This window comes from Urtica dioica, chromosome 9 (genome assembly GCF_054948205.1).
Source record: "Urtica dioica subsp. dioica isolate 48M chromosome 9, U.dioica_male_clone48M_v1_H2, whole genome shotgun sequence".
NCBI lineage: Eukaryota > Viridiplantae > Streptophyta > Magnoliopsida > Rosales > Urticaceae > Urtica > Urtica dioica.
In genome coordinates this window covers 29,846,046-29,864,827 of record NC_142764.1, presented here as the reverse complement: position 1 = coordinate 29,864,827, position 18,782 = coordinate 29,846,046, and the positions used below count along the sequence as shown (strand labels likewise).

Sequence of the window (18,782 nt, the reverse complement as noted above, 5' to 3'; positions counted from 1 at the left end):
TTTTTATTTTATTTTTTATTTATTATTATTATTTATTTGTGTTCTCTCGAAGGTGATCGAGAAAGGGTACATCTTATTATAAAAAACCGAAACCGAACCGAATAAATCGGTTAACTGAAATTCGATTTTAGTTCAAATTGGACCGGTTTCGATTTTTTATAAACCGAAAATTTGGTTTCGATCCAAAATTATGTTAAAAACCGAACCGATTTCACCTCTACTTTCAAGATCAAATCTTTTGCCTGCGCACAATAAGATACCACCTATCCAAGAGTTTGCGTGGCAAAGGTCTTCGCTTCAACTGATTTTTAATTAGGGGTTCCATAAAACTAAAAATTCTACCTATGAATTTTTTGAAAGTCACAAAATTGCTTATATACATTGTCAAATTTAATAATGGAAGTGTCAACAAATTTTGAAAACATAACTTTTGTTATATTGCTAAAAATGTGCTAAGAATATAATTGTTTAAGTGTTTTGCTAGTCAATTATATTCAAATGATTATTTGATAATAAATTTAAACTCTCACTTTCTAAATCATTAGATCTAATTTATTTTACTTATATGCATATTTAGAATTTATATGACACTGTCATTTGAATGATTAAACGTTTGACATTGCTAGATAGCCAACGTTTCATAAATCTTAGGTAAATAGCCACATGTATGACGTGGTCCAATCAGAAAATTTTATGCTTTTCAGGTTTATCACTCCCTTTTATTTCTGAATTTTAGTTTAAAATTTGAAAAAAAAATCGTTTACTTTTAAAATGTTATGAAGTCTAATAAGCAATGCGTGTGGTTTTGGATTTGTTCAATTAATGTCCTCGTTTCGTGCACTCTATACCGATTTATTTATTTAACATTAAAAAAAATTGATTTGGGCGGGAATGATATTATGACTATTTGTGTAAAATTACGCTTGTAAATAAAATGCAGTGACTATTTATCTAATATTTACGAAACGTTGGCTATTTAGCAATAACAAACGTTTAAGTTGACTACTTCCCTAATGAACCCTTAAAATAAAAAAATAAAAAATATGGCATTTGTGAAATATTGTCAATTTATTAAACTAACCGACATGTCGTTTTATTCATAGAAGAAAAATCATTATAAATGCACAACTCAGGTATGGCTTTCAGACAATGGCTTATGAAAAAAAATTGCCTGATCGAGAGCGTCTATGGTCGTAACTCTGACTTGACATTAAGAATTCGAAATTCTCCGGTACTTTCTTCTAGTTCTAGGTTCGTATTTTCTTTCGTTACCGTGCTTCCTTAATCCGCGTTCTAAGCCGATACATGTTCCGATGCTCGATTATTTCCAATCTCTGTATGCCTAGACCCTAATTACATATTCGATTTTTAATTCATCGGATTTTTTTTTTTTTTTTTTTTTTTTTGGTGTGTGTGGATAATATAGCACACATCTTTATGATCACACGGATTCGCGTACGCTGAAATCATAGATTAGGGTTCTAGAATGAAAATGAAAAATGAATCAGATTTTTAGGCCTTTTTTTTCACCTGAATTGAATTCCTGATGGTAAGTTGTATGCATTGAAATTATTTGTTCTAATTGAATTCAATTTGACTTTCTCATTCCGAAGTCAGCTAAATTCTGGGCTTTTCATTTGTGTGCTGTGTCATGACAGAGTGTTTGAGGTATTTCGATGGACAACAATTATTGGACGCTTCAGCAATCATCAAGTATGTTGTTTCTTCATTCTCGAGTCTTTTTAAAAAAAAAAAAAAAAATTGGTGTGCTCCGGATTTTTGTTTCCTGAGGACTGAGTTTAGAAAAGTATGGTTTTGGCATGTGCATAATTATAGCAAATATAGTAATTGTTGCATTACCGTGCTTGGCACGTCTCATATAACTTATGGAGGCATTTGTACTTGACCTTCTGTAGCATCTCTTGACTCAACAGCTCAAACTGGACTTGCAAATGGAGGTGATTGGCAAGAGGAGGTATATCAGAAGGTAATATTATACTATGCTTTTCCTGATGCTAAGTTCACACAAGAATGCACAGGTCGATAATGATTTTAATAGAAAATCGGTGATAATTAGTGCGGAGAGACATGCAGTTGTCAGAGAACGAGATACTGTTCGATTAAATTATTATAAAAATTATGGAATTCCGTAGAGTGTCTTTGTTTGAAAGTTTCCAAAATTTATCCAAACTGGTTTCGCAGATCAAACAGATGAAGGAGCAATACTTACCTGAACTGAGTTATATGTGTCAGAAAATCGCGACCAAGTTACATCAGGTCTGTCATCTCGCTTATCTGTTCCTTGTTTTAGAAGTTCTGGTTACAAACTGCATTTCAGAAAAAAGACGGGGCAGTTCCAAATATTTTTACTCGACATACATTTCATTATAGCTGAAACATATGGTCATGAAATATGTTTAACACGAGCAGATTTTTTCTCTAGAGTCGGTGTTTCTTGCATTGACCAACCTCGCTTCAGTTTGTTCTGATCTTTTTCTCTTCTGCTCAACAGCACGATTCCATTCCACACCCGCCGAAGTCGGACCAGATTGAGAAACTGAAGTTGTTTAGATCAATGCTGGAGCGTGCGATAACGTTCTTACAAATCACAAAAGCAGGCATTCAACCAGTTTACAAGGAGAAGTTGGCTCACTATGAGAGGCAGATTATAAACTTCATAAACACAAATAGGCCGAGGAAGCCACAATCCCAGATGAACCAAATGAATCCGCAGTTGCAATCGATGAACTCGGGGCAAGGAAATTCCATGAACTCGATGCAGCAACATGTTCCGGAGGGTTCTCAGCAACAGCAACAGCTAATTGAAAGTTTCGACTCCTTGAATCTTGGGACGGAAGAAATCCTTTGAGCCTGGCCTTTTCTCTTCTTTTATGTTTTGAACCGATTAATTATTAGTTACTATGGATCTCTACTATGAATGAAGACTATCCCTTTTGTTGAGCCTTTGTCTTGCGTTTCTCTTTCTGCTCAAACCTATTCTCTCAATAGCGATTTCTAACTTCATTTCATTTGAAGTTGAGTGGAAAGTGGAGGTTTTTCAAAAGAATGAAATATGCTATTTTGCTTCATCATAACATTTTATTTATTTATCCTATCTTCCGGAGCTAAACGAGAAACTGTAGACCCTTCAGTACATCTTGAGCTTTCAAGATTAAGTATTTTTCCTCGACACATATAGATTTTACCTCCTGATTAAAAGTTAATTTTATTTCAAGTCATACACATGGATAGATTATTAAGCAAGCAAGGGACTTCCAGTACAGTCTTAAACATTATCAAACACGCATGTTTTGTTAGAAACGATCGTAAATGTGTTTATAGCTAAAGAGTTGAAAAAAATTAATGAATTTGTAAGATAGTCGAGGTTTGCTTAAATTTAGTGAAATTGTCCTAAATTTACAAAATGTGCAAGAGTATTGAGTTCAGAGTTGCAAAAAAATATTCCGAATCCGGTCGGAGTTCAGAGCTATTCTAGCTTATCATCATCTGGAATGCCTCAATTATCCAGTCTAACTCAGAACACCATGCTGAAATAGTTCTTTTAGGACTTATGTTTATGAACGCACCGATTTGTGTGCGCTAAAATAATAGATTAAGATTCAGTAATGAAAAATATAAACGAATCAGAATTTTAGGCATTTTTTTTGTCTCTCGTTAGTTGCATTCTATATATGCACGAAAATTACTTTTTTTTTTTTATTGGATTCTATTAGGCTTTTTCATTCGAAATCCCGCTAAATTCACACAGATATACACGGAAATGACATGGTCTTATTGGATTTTATCCGACTCTCTCATTCCGAAGTCAGCTACATTCATTTTATTTTTTAGCATCGACATTAGATAAGCACACCGTCAGTGGCGGAGTAAGAAATTGAAGTCGGGGGTGGGGGAATCGAAAAAAAAATATAAATTTGGGCTAAAAATATAAAAATTGATAAAAATAATAATTTAGGGTAAAATTTACAATTTTCAAAATTTCAGGGGGCGCATTTGCCCACCCTAGGCCCCACGTAGCTCCGCCTTTGCATGCCGTGGATTGGAGGACTCAGTTGCAAAGTGATTCGAGGCACCAAATTGTCAACATCATGTAAGTCTTATGAACTCAGTAGAACGTTGACTTTTAAGAGGTCTGCACTGTAAATCTGTAATGGTTTATAAATTCCATTTTGTGTCTCGTATGAATTGGCTTTGTTTACGTCATAGGAGGAGGTCTTCAAGAATGAATATATTTTTTTTATTTTATGTTACTATGAACAAAACTGAATCAGCAACTTATCTGGCGCTGTATTTCCTGTAATGGATTATTACATTAAAGAAAATCGCCGAAGGGTTTGAGGAAGAGATCTACGCTGCAGCCACAAGCGAGGTACTTTCTCTATAATCTATATACACACACTAGTTGGCCCAAATATTGACGTACTTTGCTTTAAATGTATATGCATATACAGGAACAAAACAACACGACTCGAAAGAGAAGAGAAAAATCTTAAAAGTTATCAGAGAAGTAAAAGCTTCGAAGCCCCTGAAACTATTCCAAGCACAGAACGAGAACGAGAGAGGAAAAGTTTGAAGCTTTAAAAAAAAAGAGTTTCAGAGAGAAAGAGGGAGAAATCGCTGAGGTTTACCTTTTGAATATTTGAGAGAATCTCACATTAACTGTTGGGATTCCCGAGTTTAGGGTAATCCCAATAGGCCCGACGCTTGGATTCTCGGGGTGAGGAGGCGCTGACACGTGTTAATATGTCCATTACGAGGCAACCGAAAAACAAAGATACTCGAAATATCTCGTCGAAATCAAACCAAACCAAGCGAAATTATGGTTCGACTCAGTATATTTTATATTATGCCATCCCATATTATAAAAAATACTGGGGGACTAATTGTGGGAGTATAGATCGACCTCCCTCGGCCCTAGACGAGCTGGACCAGCAAAGGCCCAAAACGAGTCCGGCCCAAAGCGAGAACAAGGAGATTCGTGTCTACAAGCGAGCAGAATGGCCCAATTCAAAGCCCGAAGCCCATAAGTTATTCGTCCTCGAAGGATCATCCCGCCTAAAGACGTTCAAACTCCAGTCGCCCAAGGGAAGCGGTCAAACTCCCTTGGAAAGGGGGACGAGCTCCGGGATCGACAAGACGAAGACCGATCTTGACCATACACGTGGAGCAAGCTCGACAAGAAGGAAGACCAAAGGCGAACTATAAATAGATTCTTCAGCTTCATCAAAAGATATATAATTTTCTCTCGAATTCCCTCTGATTTACTACATATCTTATTCTCGTCGGATGTTTGAGAATATCAAGTTTGATAAGACTATTGTTTTGCTGTCGTCCGTCTTTGATTAAATAAAGAAACAAACTTTCTTTCGCATTTTTCATTTCCAATTTATTCATAGTGTTTTGATCTCAATTATTCGATCTATTTCTTTATAACAGAATTCTGAAACCATTTCCCTTAAATAACTACACGAATTCCATATTACTCCTATAATTTCCGTATTGGTTGTTTGGGTCGAGAAATCGGTTCAACAATAACTACTAATTCAAATTAAGGTCAATTTTAGAATTATTAAAACCTTTGACATTAAATAAAATGTATGCATCTATAAATAGTGGTGATCTATATTTGGATCACCACTATTACAAAGAGATGCAAATTTAAAACATGCATCAAAATTTGCATATTCATTGGAGCAAATTCTTTATAAGTTGATGCATTTTGCATCATCATTGGAGATGGTCTAACAATGTACAAGTATCAGATTTTAATAAATTTTTTTAGTATTTGATTGAATTTTTTTAAAGTCATAAAAACATTGTCAAATTTTATAATGGGAGTGTCAACAAATTTTGAAAACATAACTTTTGTTATTTTGTTAAAAATGTGCTAAGAATATAATTTTTTAGGTGTTTTGCTAATCAATTAAATTCAAATAATTATTTGGTAAGAAATTTAAACTCTCACTTTCTAAATCATTAGATCTAATTTATTTTACTTATATGCATATTTAAAATTTATATTACACTGTCATTGGCATGATTAAATCAAATTATAAAAAACAAAAAATATGGCATTTTGAAATATTGTCAAAATGAATAAAAAAAAAATATATATTGTCAATTTATTGAACTAACTGACATGTCGTTTTGTTTCATAGAAGAAAAATCATTATAAATACACACCTCGGGTATGGCTTTCATTCAAGAGCTTATGAAAAAAAAAAAATTGCCTGATAGAGAGCGTCTGTTTGGTCGTAATTCGACATTAAGAATTCGAAATTCTCCGATACTTTCACGACTTGATTTCCTTTTCTTCTAAGTTCGTATTTTCTTTCGTCACCGTGCTTCCTTAATCCGCGTTCTAACCCGATACATGTTCCGATGCTCGATTATTTCCAATCTCTGTATGCCTAGACTCTAATTACATATTCGATTTTTAATTCATCGGATTTTTTGGTTGTGTTTGGTAGTTAACTCAAAAAGTTTTTTGTTTTCTGTTTTCTAATTTTTGTAGTTGTATTGAAAAACTGTTTTGTAGTTGTTTTCAAAAAGATGTTTGGTACAGTTTTCATTTTTGTTTTTGAGAAAGTGAAAAAACTGAAAAAGTGTTTGGTATAGTTTTCATTTTTGTTTTTGAAAGAATGAAAAGAGAAGATGAGGAGAAAGATGAGAGAAGAGAAGAAATTTTTTTTCAAAAACACATTTTATTTGTTTTCAGTTTTCTTTACTTTTTTCCAAAACAACTTCAAAAATTTTTGAAATTTTTTTCCAAAAACACCTAACCAAACATGTTTTCAATTTTGGTTTTCAATTTTTTCAACCCAAAAACTAGAAAACAGTTTTTGAGTGAAGAAACAAACATGGATTTTTATTTTACTTTTGGATAATATAGCACGCATCTTTATGATCACACGGATTCGCGTACGTTGAAATCATAGATTAGGGCTCAAGAATGAAAAAGAAAAAAATGAATCAGATTTTTAGGCCTTTTTTTTTCACCTGAATTCTTGATGGTATGTTGCATGCACGGTAATTATTTGTTCTAATTGAATTCAATTCGACTTTCTCGTTCCGAAGTCAGCTAAATTCTTACATGTTTATATACCGAGCTTGGTTTTTTGGGTTTTTGATTTGTGTGGTGTGTCGTGACAGGGTGTTTGAGGTATTTCGATGGACAACAATAATTGGAGGCCTATACAAGGCGGAGAACCACCGGCTATGGACTCCGTAGATTGGAGGACTCAATTGCAACCTGATTTCCGGCAGCGAATTCTCAACAAGATGTGAGTCTTACTTTTGAACTCAGTGCGTGAGAAACTCAACTTTTAAGGGATCTAAAATGCTTTTTAAAGTACATGCATATGCATATTATTAGGTTATCCAGCAGATTATATTCTTATTTTATTTGTGTGTAGTGAAGGTTACATTTTATTCAATGAAAAAAATTAATTCAGCAACATATCTGACAATGTTTTTCCTGTGAAGAATGGATACGTTAAAGAAGCATGTACCGTTCTCTGGTCCAGAGGAACTCAATGAACTCAAGAAAATCGGTGAAAGGTTTGAGGAAAGGATCTACACTGCAGCCACATGCCAGGTATTTTTTTGTTTCTTTCTTTTTTTCGATACAGACACATGTTGGTGCGTGCAAACATTGACATGCTTTGCTTCATATATGTAAATGAACATATTCATCGGATTTTGATTGTTCCAGACGGATTATTTACGAAATATTGCAATTAAGATGCTCACGATGGAGACCAAATCACACAATACAAAGCCCGACCAAGTTGGCAACGTCGAACTTAGGGAAGAGGTGGACTCGACATCAGAGTTGAGGGAGAGGTTCACGACGATGACCTTTGATTCTGATTTATGATGTGTGGTGGCTTGTTTCCCATGGCTCCTTTTGTTGTGCTGTGTTTTATTTTCCGTGTATTCTTGGATGTGTCGCGTTTCGTTCGATTTTTGCTTTTGTTGATGTGGCTATGCTCCTTTTGTTATTGCTTTTGTCTTTTCGTGGGCGTTAGTAGGTGTGTCTCTTGTGATATGAAAGTCCTTCATTTTTCCTCCTCGATTTTTCGTACCCTTCTTTTTATCACTTTTTGTGTTTCTCTTGCGCGAGAAGAGGCTCGAGTGAGTAGAATTCATCTCAGCGAGGCAGGAGCCCCTTGAGCGAATACAGTTTTGGCGGATGGGATTCACTTTTGCAAGGTGACAAAGCCTATGTGAGCTTTCGGTGAACGACCAGCGTCTTATTGGCGAAAGGATCTCGCTCTTGATCGGGAATGACGAAAAAATGACCTCGTCATCGGAATCTGGATTTCTCTCTGCGAAGAGCAAGCAATTGATCCTCGACGAAGGAATGAATGTTTTTAACTAGTGAGCGAGGGCTTGTTATTGCGGTCGGAGTTGGAAAATATGTTTTGAGAGGCGAGTAGGCGTTGGGCCCGAGGGGTGCCAGGATCCCTTTCAAGAATTGATTTGATGGCGAAGTTACCCTAGACAAGTGCTCGTGAGGACAAAGTCAGCGCACTCCTTCGATGGCCAAGCCAACTACTACAAATTTTGTGAACATGGCGTTTTTCATTTTTGTTATCGATCATGGGAACATGACCACCTGGTCGGCCATAGAAAATGACCACGCGACCGACTAGTAAAGAAGACCACCCAGCTGACCAAAGAAAATGACCATTCGGCCAACAAAAAAAAAGGACTACTCGGCCAGCAAAAAAAATGACCACTCGGCCAGCAAAAAAAAAATGACCTCTCGGCCGAGGAAGTCCAATACCGAAATGCAATCGATGGACCACACCAACGACGCAATCAAGCTCTAACGATTCGGCTAATTGAAGGTTTGAGCTTCTCGATTCTTGGGACGGAACCTTTGAGGCTGGCATTTTCTTTTCACAATGTTTTGGACCAATTGATTATTAGTTACTATGGATTGCTACTTTAGAATGAAGATTTTGATTTTCGTTAAACGTTCATCTTGAGTTTCGCTTTCTGCTCTAAGTTAATGTTTCAATAGCCGATGGATTGGAAATTCAAACGAAGTTGAGTGGAAATATGCTTTATTTGCTTCATCGTAAAACTTATTTATTTATACTCTCGGAAGAGCTAAGCGAAAAACTTTAGATCCTTCGATACATCTTGAGCTTTCAAGATCATATTTCTTGCTTGAGCACAAGAAGATTTTACCTCCCAATTCAAGTTAAACTGGTCGAACTATATTTTATTTTTATTCAAAGTCACACGGATGGATTATTAAGCAAGCAAGGGACTTCCAGTCGTAAACATAATCAAAACACGCGTTGTTTTGTTAAAAACGACCAAGAATTGGGTTTATAGCTATATATAGCAAATACAATTAATATATTTGCAAAAACAGTCAAGGTCTTTTTAAATTTAGTAATATAGTCTAACAATGGACAGGTAATGAGTTTATAAGTAAATAGAAAATAAAATTTGCAAAAATAGTCAAGGTCTGCTTAAATACAGTAATATAGTCTTCAATTTATAAGACTATCTCCAATGGTGTAAAATTTGATCCAAAATTCATCTCTCTATCAATGAACAATGTTTTACAGCTATTACTCAATTCTATTTTGCATCTACCTAAAGAATATTATGGATATATTCTTTCCTACTTTGATTTCTTAAAATTATAATTTAACCCTTTATTATTTTTATATTTTACAAATTTTCCCAAAATAATTATTCTTTTCATATCATCAAATTTATATATGTCATTTATGTACAAAAATGCATGAAATAATATTTTATTTCTCTATTACATAAAATATGCTAATTTATTGATTTTCCACACTATTAGCTAGATTTTCATATAAATCCGAGTCGCAATAAATTATGAAGCGGTGTCTTTAAGTTTTTCATTTTTTTATGTCTTTGTTATTTTTACTTCAATTGTCTATGTACTATTATTGTGGCTTGACAGTAGTAGTTTTAGAATATATATTTAAATATTTATATTCAATTAATAATTTAAAAAATATTATTAAAAATATATACATTATAGACAAAGTTATAAGATAACTGCAAATTCAAATTAAGGTCAATTTTAGAATTATTAAAAACTTTGATATTAAATAAAATGTATACATCTATATTTATATTTGGATCACCACTTGCAAGAGATACAAATTTTATATTACACTGTCATTGGCATGATTAAATCAATTATAAAAAAAAACAAAAAAAATATGGCATTTTGAAATATTGTCAATTTATTGAACTAACCGACATGTCGTTTTGTTTCATAGAAGAAAAATCATTATAAATACACACCTCGGGTATGGCTTTCATTCAAGAGCTTAAGAAAAAAAAAATTGCTCTCAATAAAAAATTTCTCTCAATAAAAAAATTGCTCTCAATAAAAAATTTCTCTCAATAAAAAAATTGCCTGATTGAGAGCGTCTGTTTGGTCGTAACCCGACATTAAGAATTCGAAATTCTCCGATACTTTCTCGACTTGATTTCCTTTTCTTCTAGGTTCGTATTTTCTTTCCTTACCGTGCTTCCTTAATCCGCGTTCAAAGCCGATACATATTCCGATGCTCGATTATTTCCAATCTCTGTATGCCTAGACCCTAATTACATATTCGATTTTTAATTCATCGGATTTTTAGGTTTTTTTTTTTTGGATAATATATCACGCATCTTTATGATCACACGGATTCGCGTACGCTAAATTCTTACATGTTTATATACCGAGCTTGTTTTTTTGGGTTTTTGATTTGTGTGCTGTGTCGTGACAGGGTGTTTGAGGTATTTCGATGGACAACAATAATTGGAGGCCTATACAAGGCGGAGAACCACCGGCTATGGACTCCGTAGATTGGAGGACTCAATTGCAACCTGATTCCCGGCAGCGAATTGTCAACAAGATGTGAGTCTTACTTTTGAACTCAGTGCGTGAGAAACTCAACTTTTAAGGGATCTGAAATGTTTTTTTAAATTAGCTTGTGTTGTGTCCCACATCGCTCGGTTCATGTCATAGGAGGATTTCCAAAAAAAGAACAAAACTGAGAAAGGACATGGATATGCATATTATTAGTTATCCAGCAGATTATTGTGGGTAGTGAAGGTTACATTTTATTTAATGAAAAAAATTCATTCAGCCTCATATCTGACAATGATTTTTCCTGTGAAGAATGGATACGTTAAAGAATCATCTACCGTTCTCTGGTCCAGAGGGACTAGATGAACTCAGGAAAATCGCTGAAAGGTTTGAGGAAAAGAACTACACTGCAGCCACATGCCAGGTATTTTTTTTCTTCTTTTTTTTTCGATACAGACACATGTTGGTGCAAACATTGACATGCTTTGCTTCATATATATAAATGAACATATTCATTGGATTTTGATTGTTCCAGACGGATTATTTACGGAAGATTTCACTTAAGATGCTCACGATGGAGACCAAATCACAAAATACAAAGACCGACCAAGTTGGCAACGTCGAACTTAGGGAAGAGGTGGACTCGACATCAGAGTTGAGGGAGAGGTTCACGATGATGACCTTTGATTCTGATTTATGATGTGTGGTGGCTTGTTTCCCATGGCTCCTTTTGTTGTGCTGTGTTTTATTTTTCCGTGTATTCTTGGATGTGTCGCGTTTCGTTCGATTTTTGCTTTTGTTGGTGTGGCTATGCTCCTTTTGTTATTGCTTTTGTCTTTTCGTGGGCGTTAGTAGGTGTGTCTCTTGTGATATGAAAGTCCTTCATTTTTCCTCCTCGATTTTTCGTACCCTTCTTTTACCACTTTTTGTGTTTCTCTTGCGCGAGAAGAGGCTCGAGTGAGTAGAATTCATCTCACTTTTTGGCGGATGGTATTCACTTTTGCAAGGTGACAAAGCCTACTCTGTACGAGGCGATGGTTGACTATGCGAGCGTTCGATGAACGACCGGGGTCTTATTGGCGAAAGGATCTCGCTCTTGATCGGGAATGACGAAAAAATGACCTCGTCATCGGAATCTGGATTTCTCTTTGCGAAGAGCAAGCAATTGATCCTCGATGAAGGAATGAACGTTTTTAACGAGTGAGCGAGGGCTTGTTATTGCGGCCGGAATTGGAAAATATATTTCGAGAGGCGAGTAGGCGTTGGGCCCTAGGGGTGCCAGGATCCCTTTCGAGAATTGATTTGATGGCGAAGTTACCCTAGACAAGTGCTCGTGAGGACTAAGTCAGCGCACTCCTTCGATGGCCAGCCAACTACTTCAAATTTTGTGAACATGCCGTTTTTCATTTTCGTTATCGATCATGTGGGAACATGACCACCCGGTCGGCCATAAAAAATGACCACGCGACCGACCAGTAAAGAAGACCACCCAGCTGACCAAAGAAAATGACCACTCGGCCAGCAAAAAATAATGACCACTCGGCTAGCAAAAAAAAATGACCACTCGGCCAGAAAAAAAAATGACCACTCGGCCGAGGAAGCCCAATACCGAAATGCAATCGATGGACCACACCAACGATGCAATCAAGCTCTACGATCCGGCTAATTGAAGGTTTGAGCTTCTCGATTCTTGGGACGGAACCTTTGAGGCTGGCATTATCTTTTCACAATGTTTTGGACCAATTGATTATTAGTTACTAATGGATTGCTACTTTAGAATGAAGATTTTCCTTTTTTTTTTTAAACGTTCATCTTGCGTTTCTCTTTCTGCTCTAAGTTAATGTCTCAATAGCCGATGGATTGGAAATTCAAACAAAGTTGAGTGGAAATATGCTTTATTTGCTTCATCGTAAAACTTATTTATTTATACTCTCGGAAGAGCTAAGCGAAAAACTTTAGATCCTTCGATACATCTTTAGCTTTCAAGATCAAATTTCTTGCTTGAGCACAAGAAGATTTTACCTCCCAATTTAAGTTAAAACTGGTCGAACTATATTTTATTTTTATTCAAAGTCACACTGGGATGGATTATTAAGCAAGCAAGGGACTTCCAGTCGTAAACATTATCAAACACGCGTTGTTTTGTTAAAACCGACCAAGAATTGAGTTTTATAGCTATATATAGCAAATACAATTAATATATTTACAAAAACAGTCAAGGTCTTTTTAAATTTAGTAATATAGTCTAACAATGTGCAGGTAATGAGTTTATAAGTAAACAGATAATAAAATTAATAATATTTGCAAAAATAGTCAAAGTTCTGCTTAAATATATAGTAATATAGTTTTCAATTTATAAAAGCATCTGTGCAAAATTTGGATACAAAATTCATCTTTATATCAGTGAACAATGTTTTACAGCTACAATTCAACTCTATTTTACATGTGCTTAAAGAATATTATGGACATATTCTTTCCTATTTTGATTTCTTAAAATTATAATTTTAAATCTCTATTACTTTTATATTTTACAAATTTACCCAAAATAATTATTATTTTCATATCATCAATTTTATATATGTCATTTATGTACAAAAATGAAATGAAATAATAATTTATTTCTCTATTATATAAAACATGCTAATTTATTGATTTTCCACACTAATAGCTAGATTTTCATATAAATCCGAGTAGCAATAAATTATAAAGGGGTGTTTATTTTTTTCATTTTTTTTATGTCTTTGTTATTTTTATTTCAATTGTCTATGTAGTAGTATTGTGGCTTGACTGTAGTAGTTTTAATTTTTTTAATTTCTTTGTTATTTTTATTTCAATTGTCTATGTAGTAGTGTGACTTAATAATTGTAGTAGTTTTAATTTTTTTTTTAATGTATGAGTTGTATTTGAATTGATGTATTTTAGAATATATATTTCAATATATTTATATTCAATTAATAATTTAAAAAATATTATTAAAAATATATAGGACAAATTTATAAGATAACTACAAATTCATTAAGGTCAATTTTAGAATTATTAAAAACTTTGATATTAAATAAAATGTATACATCTATAAAAGAGGTGATTTATATTTGTATCACCACTATTGCAAAGAGATGCAAATTTAGAGAATGCATCAAAAATTGCATATTCATTGGAGCAAACTCTTTATAAGTTGATGCATTTTGCATCACTATTGGAAATGGTCTAACAATGTGCAAATATCAGATTTTAATAATAAAAAAAATTTACTATGCGATTGCTGGATTCTTTGAGATATTGATGTCACTCATGTTGTCGCAGAATAATGTCATAACATATTGTCCGACATCATTAAGTCATAAAATTGCTTATATACATTGTCAAATATATAATGGAAATGTCAACAAATTTTGAAAACATAATTTTTGTTATTTTGCTAAAAATGTGCAAAGAATATAATTTTGTGGCTGTTTTACTAATCAATTAAATTCAAATGATTATTTGGTAAGATTAAACTCTCACTTTCTAAATCACTAGATCTAATTTATTTTACTTATATGCATATTTAAAATTTATAGTGGTATTTGCATCTTATGTCACAAATTTGCAATCCAATTGCAAATAAGTCACGCGCAAAAATTTTAGAAAGTTTTATAGGAAGATGAAGTGATTTTTAATGAGGTATTGTAAAAATTCAGAAGACATAGAGTAACTAATAAAAAGATTAAATGATGAGAGAGAGTAATTTGAAATTTGCACATGTGACACGAATGTAAATACGTGACACAAATGCAATTTTGACAACTTTGTGACACAAATGCAAAAAACCCATGAATTTGTGACATTGACGCAAATTTCCCAAATTTATATTACACTGTCATTGGCATGATTAAATCAATTATAAAAAAACAAAGAATATGGCATTTTGAAATATTGTCTATTTATTGAACTAACCGACATGTCGTTTTGTTTCATAGAAGAAAAATCGTTATAAATACACACCTCGGGGTATGGCTTTCATATCATTCAAGAGCTTAAGAAACAAAAATTGCCTGATTTAGAGCGTCTGTTTGGTCGTAACCCGACATTAAGAATTCGAAATTCTCCGATACTTTCACGACTTGATTTCCTTTTCTTCTAGGTTCGTATTTTCTTTCGTTACCGTGCTTCCTTAATCCGAGTTCAAAGCCGATATATCTTCCGATGCTCGATTATTTCCAATCTCTGTATACCTAGACCCTAATCACCTATTCGATTTTTAATTCATCGGATTTTTAGGTTTTTTTTTTTGGATAATATAGCATGCATCTTTATGATCACACGGATTCGCGTACGCTGAAATCATAGATTAGGGTTCCAGAATGAAAAAAGAGAAATGAATCAGATTTTTAGGCCTTTTTTTTTTCACCTGAATTGAATTCCTGAATCCTGATGGTATTTTTATGCATGGAAATTATTTGTTCTAATTGAATTCAATTTGACTTTCTCATTCCGAAGTCAGCTAAATTCTTACATGTATATATACCGAGCTTGGTTTTTGGGTTTTTGATTTGTGTGCTGTGTCGTGACAGGGTGTTTGAGGTGTTTCGATGGACAACAATAATTGGAGGCCAATACAAGGCGGAGAACCACCGGCTATGGACTCCGTAGGTTGGAGGACTCAATTACAACCTGATTCGCGGCAGCGAATTGTCAACAAGATGTGAGTCTTACTTTTGAACTCCGTGCGTGAGAAACTCAACTTTTAAGGGATCTAATATGCTTTTTAAATACTCGAGCCTCCATTTTGTGTCCCACATCGCTTGGTTCATGTCAGAGGAGGTTTTCCAAAAAAAAAAGAACAAAACTGAGAAGTACATGCATATGCATATTATTAGTTATCCAGCAGATTATTTTATTTGTGGGAAGTGAAGGTTACATTTTATTTAATGAAAAAAATTCATTCAGCAACATATCTGACAATGTTTTTCCTTTGAAGAATGGATACGTTAAAGAAGCATCTACCGTTCTCTGGTCCAGAGGGAATACATGAACTCAAGAAAAATGCTGAAAGGTTTGAGGAAAAGTTCTACACTGCAGCCACAAGCCTGGTATTTTTTAAAATACACACACATGTCGGTGCTAATATTGATTTTTTCAAGCCGGATTTGTTTAGGGATTGGGTGAGCTCTTTGTAAAAAAAAAAAAATGGTTTGGGGTCCGTATTTTTTTTTTTTTGGGGAATTTTTGGTTCGGGGAGTTCCTTTCCCGTGCTCTCGGGCTGGCGTGTTGTTTCGCATTCGGTCTGTGTTTTAAGGGTTGTGGTTCCGTCCCACTGGTGATGTTACAAATCCTTTGTAACTGGGTCTGGTCATTTTATATAAATATATGTATATATATATATATATTTATAAACACACACACACACTTATGGGATTTTGATTGTTCCAGTCGGATTATCTACGGAAAATTTCGCTGGAGATGCTCACGATGGAGACCAAGTCACAGAATACAATGCCCAACCAAGTTAACAATAGTAACCGACCACCGGATCAAGGTAAACCTCTAAAGGTGCTTATGGAGAGTGGTTGAGTTCGTATTTATATTCTCTCTTTATGTGCTTTTTATCTAACTACAAGCTCTCTTATTTTTATGGCCACGCCCGACATACTTATAGCACTTAACTGTGTTGCTTTTTATTTTTTATTTTTTATTTTATAGGAATAGGATCTCTGGGCATGCAGCCCCAAGTACACAATCAGGCTCAGTCACTGGGAATGCCATTGCCGCCAAATCAGACCCAAACCCGTCAACAGATATTACCTCAAAACATTCCGAATCCGGTCGGAGCTCAGAGCTCTTCAAGCTTATCGTCTGGAATGCCTCAAACCTCCAGCCCGACTCAGAACACCATGGCGAACGTGGTTGGCCAGAATCCGAGCATGCAAGGCGTGCCGGCCAATTCACAGAACTCCGTCGGGAATCCCATGGGCCAAGGTGTACCAAATATGTACGCGAACCCTCAGAGGCAACAAATGGCGGGAAGGCAACAAGTCGTCAACCAGCAACAACAACAACAACAGCAACAAAATCTGCTGCAACCGATGATTCAAACGTCGGCTCCGATGCAGCAACAACAGCCATCCATGATGCAATCGTCTCTCTCCGCTCAGAATCAGGCTTCTTCCGTTCAACAGCAACCGAAGCCTATGCTTCAGCAACAACACCCACAGGTGGTCCACAGGCAGCAACAGCCCCAGCAGGTTGTTGTTGTGATACGACACAGTAATTTTATCGAGAAACTCAATTAATGAAGTGGCAACTCTTTTAATGACTTTAGTAATTAAGTTACTAATTTACCCAGCAAGCCCAGATGGGGAAGAAGAGGATGAAGGAGTCGGCGCCGGGGCAGCGGAGGCAGCAGAGGCGGTTTCCGGCGGGGATTCCGGCGGGGTCGGGGTCGGGGTCGGAGGGGGGCAGAAGGGACGGCGACGAGAGGACGGTGGATTTGGTGGCCGGAACGGGGCTGAAAACGACCGGAGCTGAGCTGCTCGAGAAATCGCCAGCGTCTTCGAACCAATCTCTCTTCTTTCCGATCGCCGGAACCCTAACACACCAACCGGAAAACAATCCCCAAGCTCGGGGTGAAAATATCGATGAATGAGTTTTCAAGGTTGACAATGAGATGATCAACAGATAAATAATTCCCACATAAAATCAGATGAACACAAAGCGAAACATTCCTTCTCTTCCAGTTTTCGAAAATTTGGAATCCCAAACTCATTCCTTATTGCAGCCGAGTCATTCCTTTTTCAATAAAATAGAAAAATGTTATACTATTTATGTAATGAAGGTCTTTAATATATTTGCAAAAACAGTCGAGGTCTTTTTTAAATTTAGTAATATAGTCTAACATTGGGCAGGTAATGAGTTTATAAGTAAATAGAAAATAAAATTAATAAAATTTGCAAAAATAGTCAAGGTCTGCTTAAATACAGTAATATAGTCTTCAATTTATAAGACAATCTCTAATGGTGCAAAAGTTGATCCAAAATTCATCTTTGTGAACAATGTTTTACAGCTATAACTCAACTCTATTTTGCATCTACTTAAAGAATATTATGGATATATTCTTTCCTACTTTGATTTCTTAAAATTATAATTTTAAACCTTTATTATTTTTATATTTTACAAATTTGCCCAAAATAATTATTTTTTTTTCATATCATCAAATTTATATATGTCATTTATGTACGAAGATGCATAAAATAATATTTTATTTCTCTATTACATAAAACATGCTAATTTATTGATTTTCCACACTACTAGCTAGATTTTCATATAAATCCGAGTAGCAATAAATTATGAAGCGGTGTCTTTAAGTTTTTCATTTTTTTTATGTCTTTGTTATTTTTATTTCAATTGTCTATGTAGTATTATTGTGGTTTGACTGTAGTAGTTTTATTTATTTATTTTTTTAATTTTTTTGTTATTTTTATTTCAATTGTCTATGTAGTAGTGTGACTTAATTGTAGTATTAATTTTTTTTAATGTATGAGTTGTATTTGAATTGATGTATTTTAGAATGAGATTTGTAACGAATTAGCCATTTCGTCAGAGGGAAGTTAAAATTTTGGCCCAACTATCAATTATATTAAGGAAGTAGCCAAACACTTACTTGAGTTACCAATATACCCTTTTACCCCAAAGTATCGTTCTCCAGCGTTGTTGCTGGTGCTGGTTTTGAAGAACGTAGACGGAGTTGTTGAGATCGCAGATGCTGGATTTCATGTTCGCCGATGCGATTTGATTCATCGGATCGTTGAATTGTGGCTTTGCTCGACCGAAACTACTGTCACTGGCGATTAATTTCATTATCGCCTTGAAAATTAATTTCACAAAATTGATTTGATTTGATTGGATTACCTTGAGACGGAAT

At 34.8% G+C, this 18,782-nt stretch overlaps 2 protein-coding genes across 3 annotated transcripts; both read left to right on the top strand.

Annotated features, from left to right (window-relative positions):
• Positions 1 to 1,124: 1,124 nt before the first annotated feature.
• Positions 1,125 to 17,720, top strand: LOC149386736 (uncharacterized). Its single transcript, XM_089626549.1, has 10 exons — positions 1,125 to 1,231; positions 7,174 to 7,304; positions 7,507 to 7,618; positions 7,736 to 7,897; positions 8,273 to 8,392; positions 10,809 to 10,930; positions 11,195 to 11,306; positions 16,295 to 16,400; positions 16,565 to 17,106; positions 17,208 to 17,720. Exons 2-10 carry the CDS (start codon positions 7,192 to 7,194, stop codon positions 17,505 to 17,507), a joined length of 1,689 nt encoding a protein of 562 aa, XP_089482675.1. The 5' UTR covers positions 1,125 to 1,231; positions 7,174 to 7,191; the 3' UTR covers positions 17,508 to 17,720.
• On the top strand, positions 1,145 to 2,961 carry LOC149386737 (mediator of RNA polymerase II transcription subunit 15a-like). 2 transcript variants are annotated; one of them, XM_089627058.1, is made up of 5 exons: positions 1,145 to 1,251; positions 1,659 to 1,713; positions 1,917 to 1,987; positions 2,203 to 2,277; positions 2,513 to 2,961. In XM_089627058.1, exons 2-5 carry the CDS (start codon positions 1,677 to 1,679, stop codon positions 2,867 to 2,869), a joined length of 540 nt encoding a protein of 179 aa, XP_089483184.1. In that variant the 5' UTR covers positions 1,145 to 1,251; positions 1,659 to 1,676; the 3' UTR covers positions 2,870 to 2,961. The 2 variants fall into 2 exon arrangements, with proteins under 2 accessions (XP_089483184.1, XP_089483185.1); XM_089627059.1 differs by having other exon boundaries at positions 1,146 to 1,251; positions 1,935 to 1,987.
• Positions 17,721 to 18,782: the final 1,062 nt, after the last annotated feature.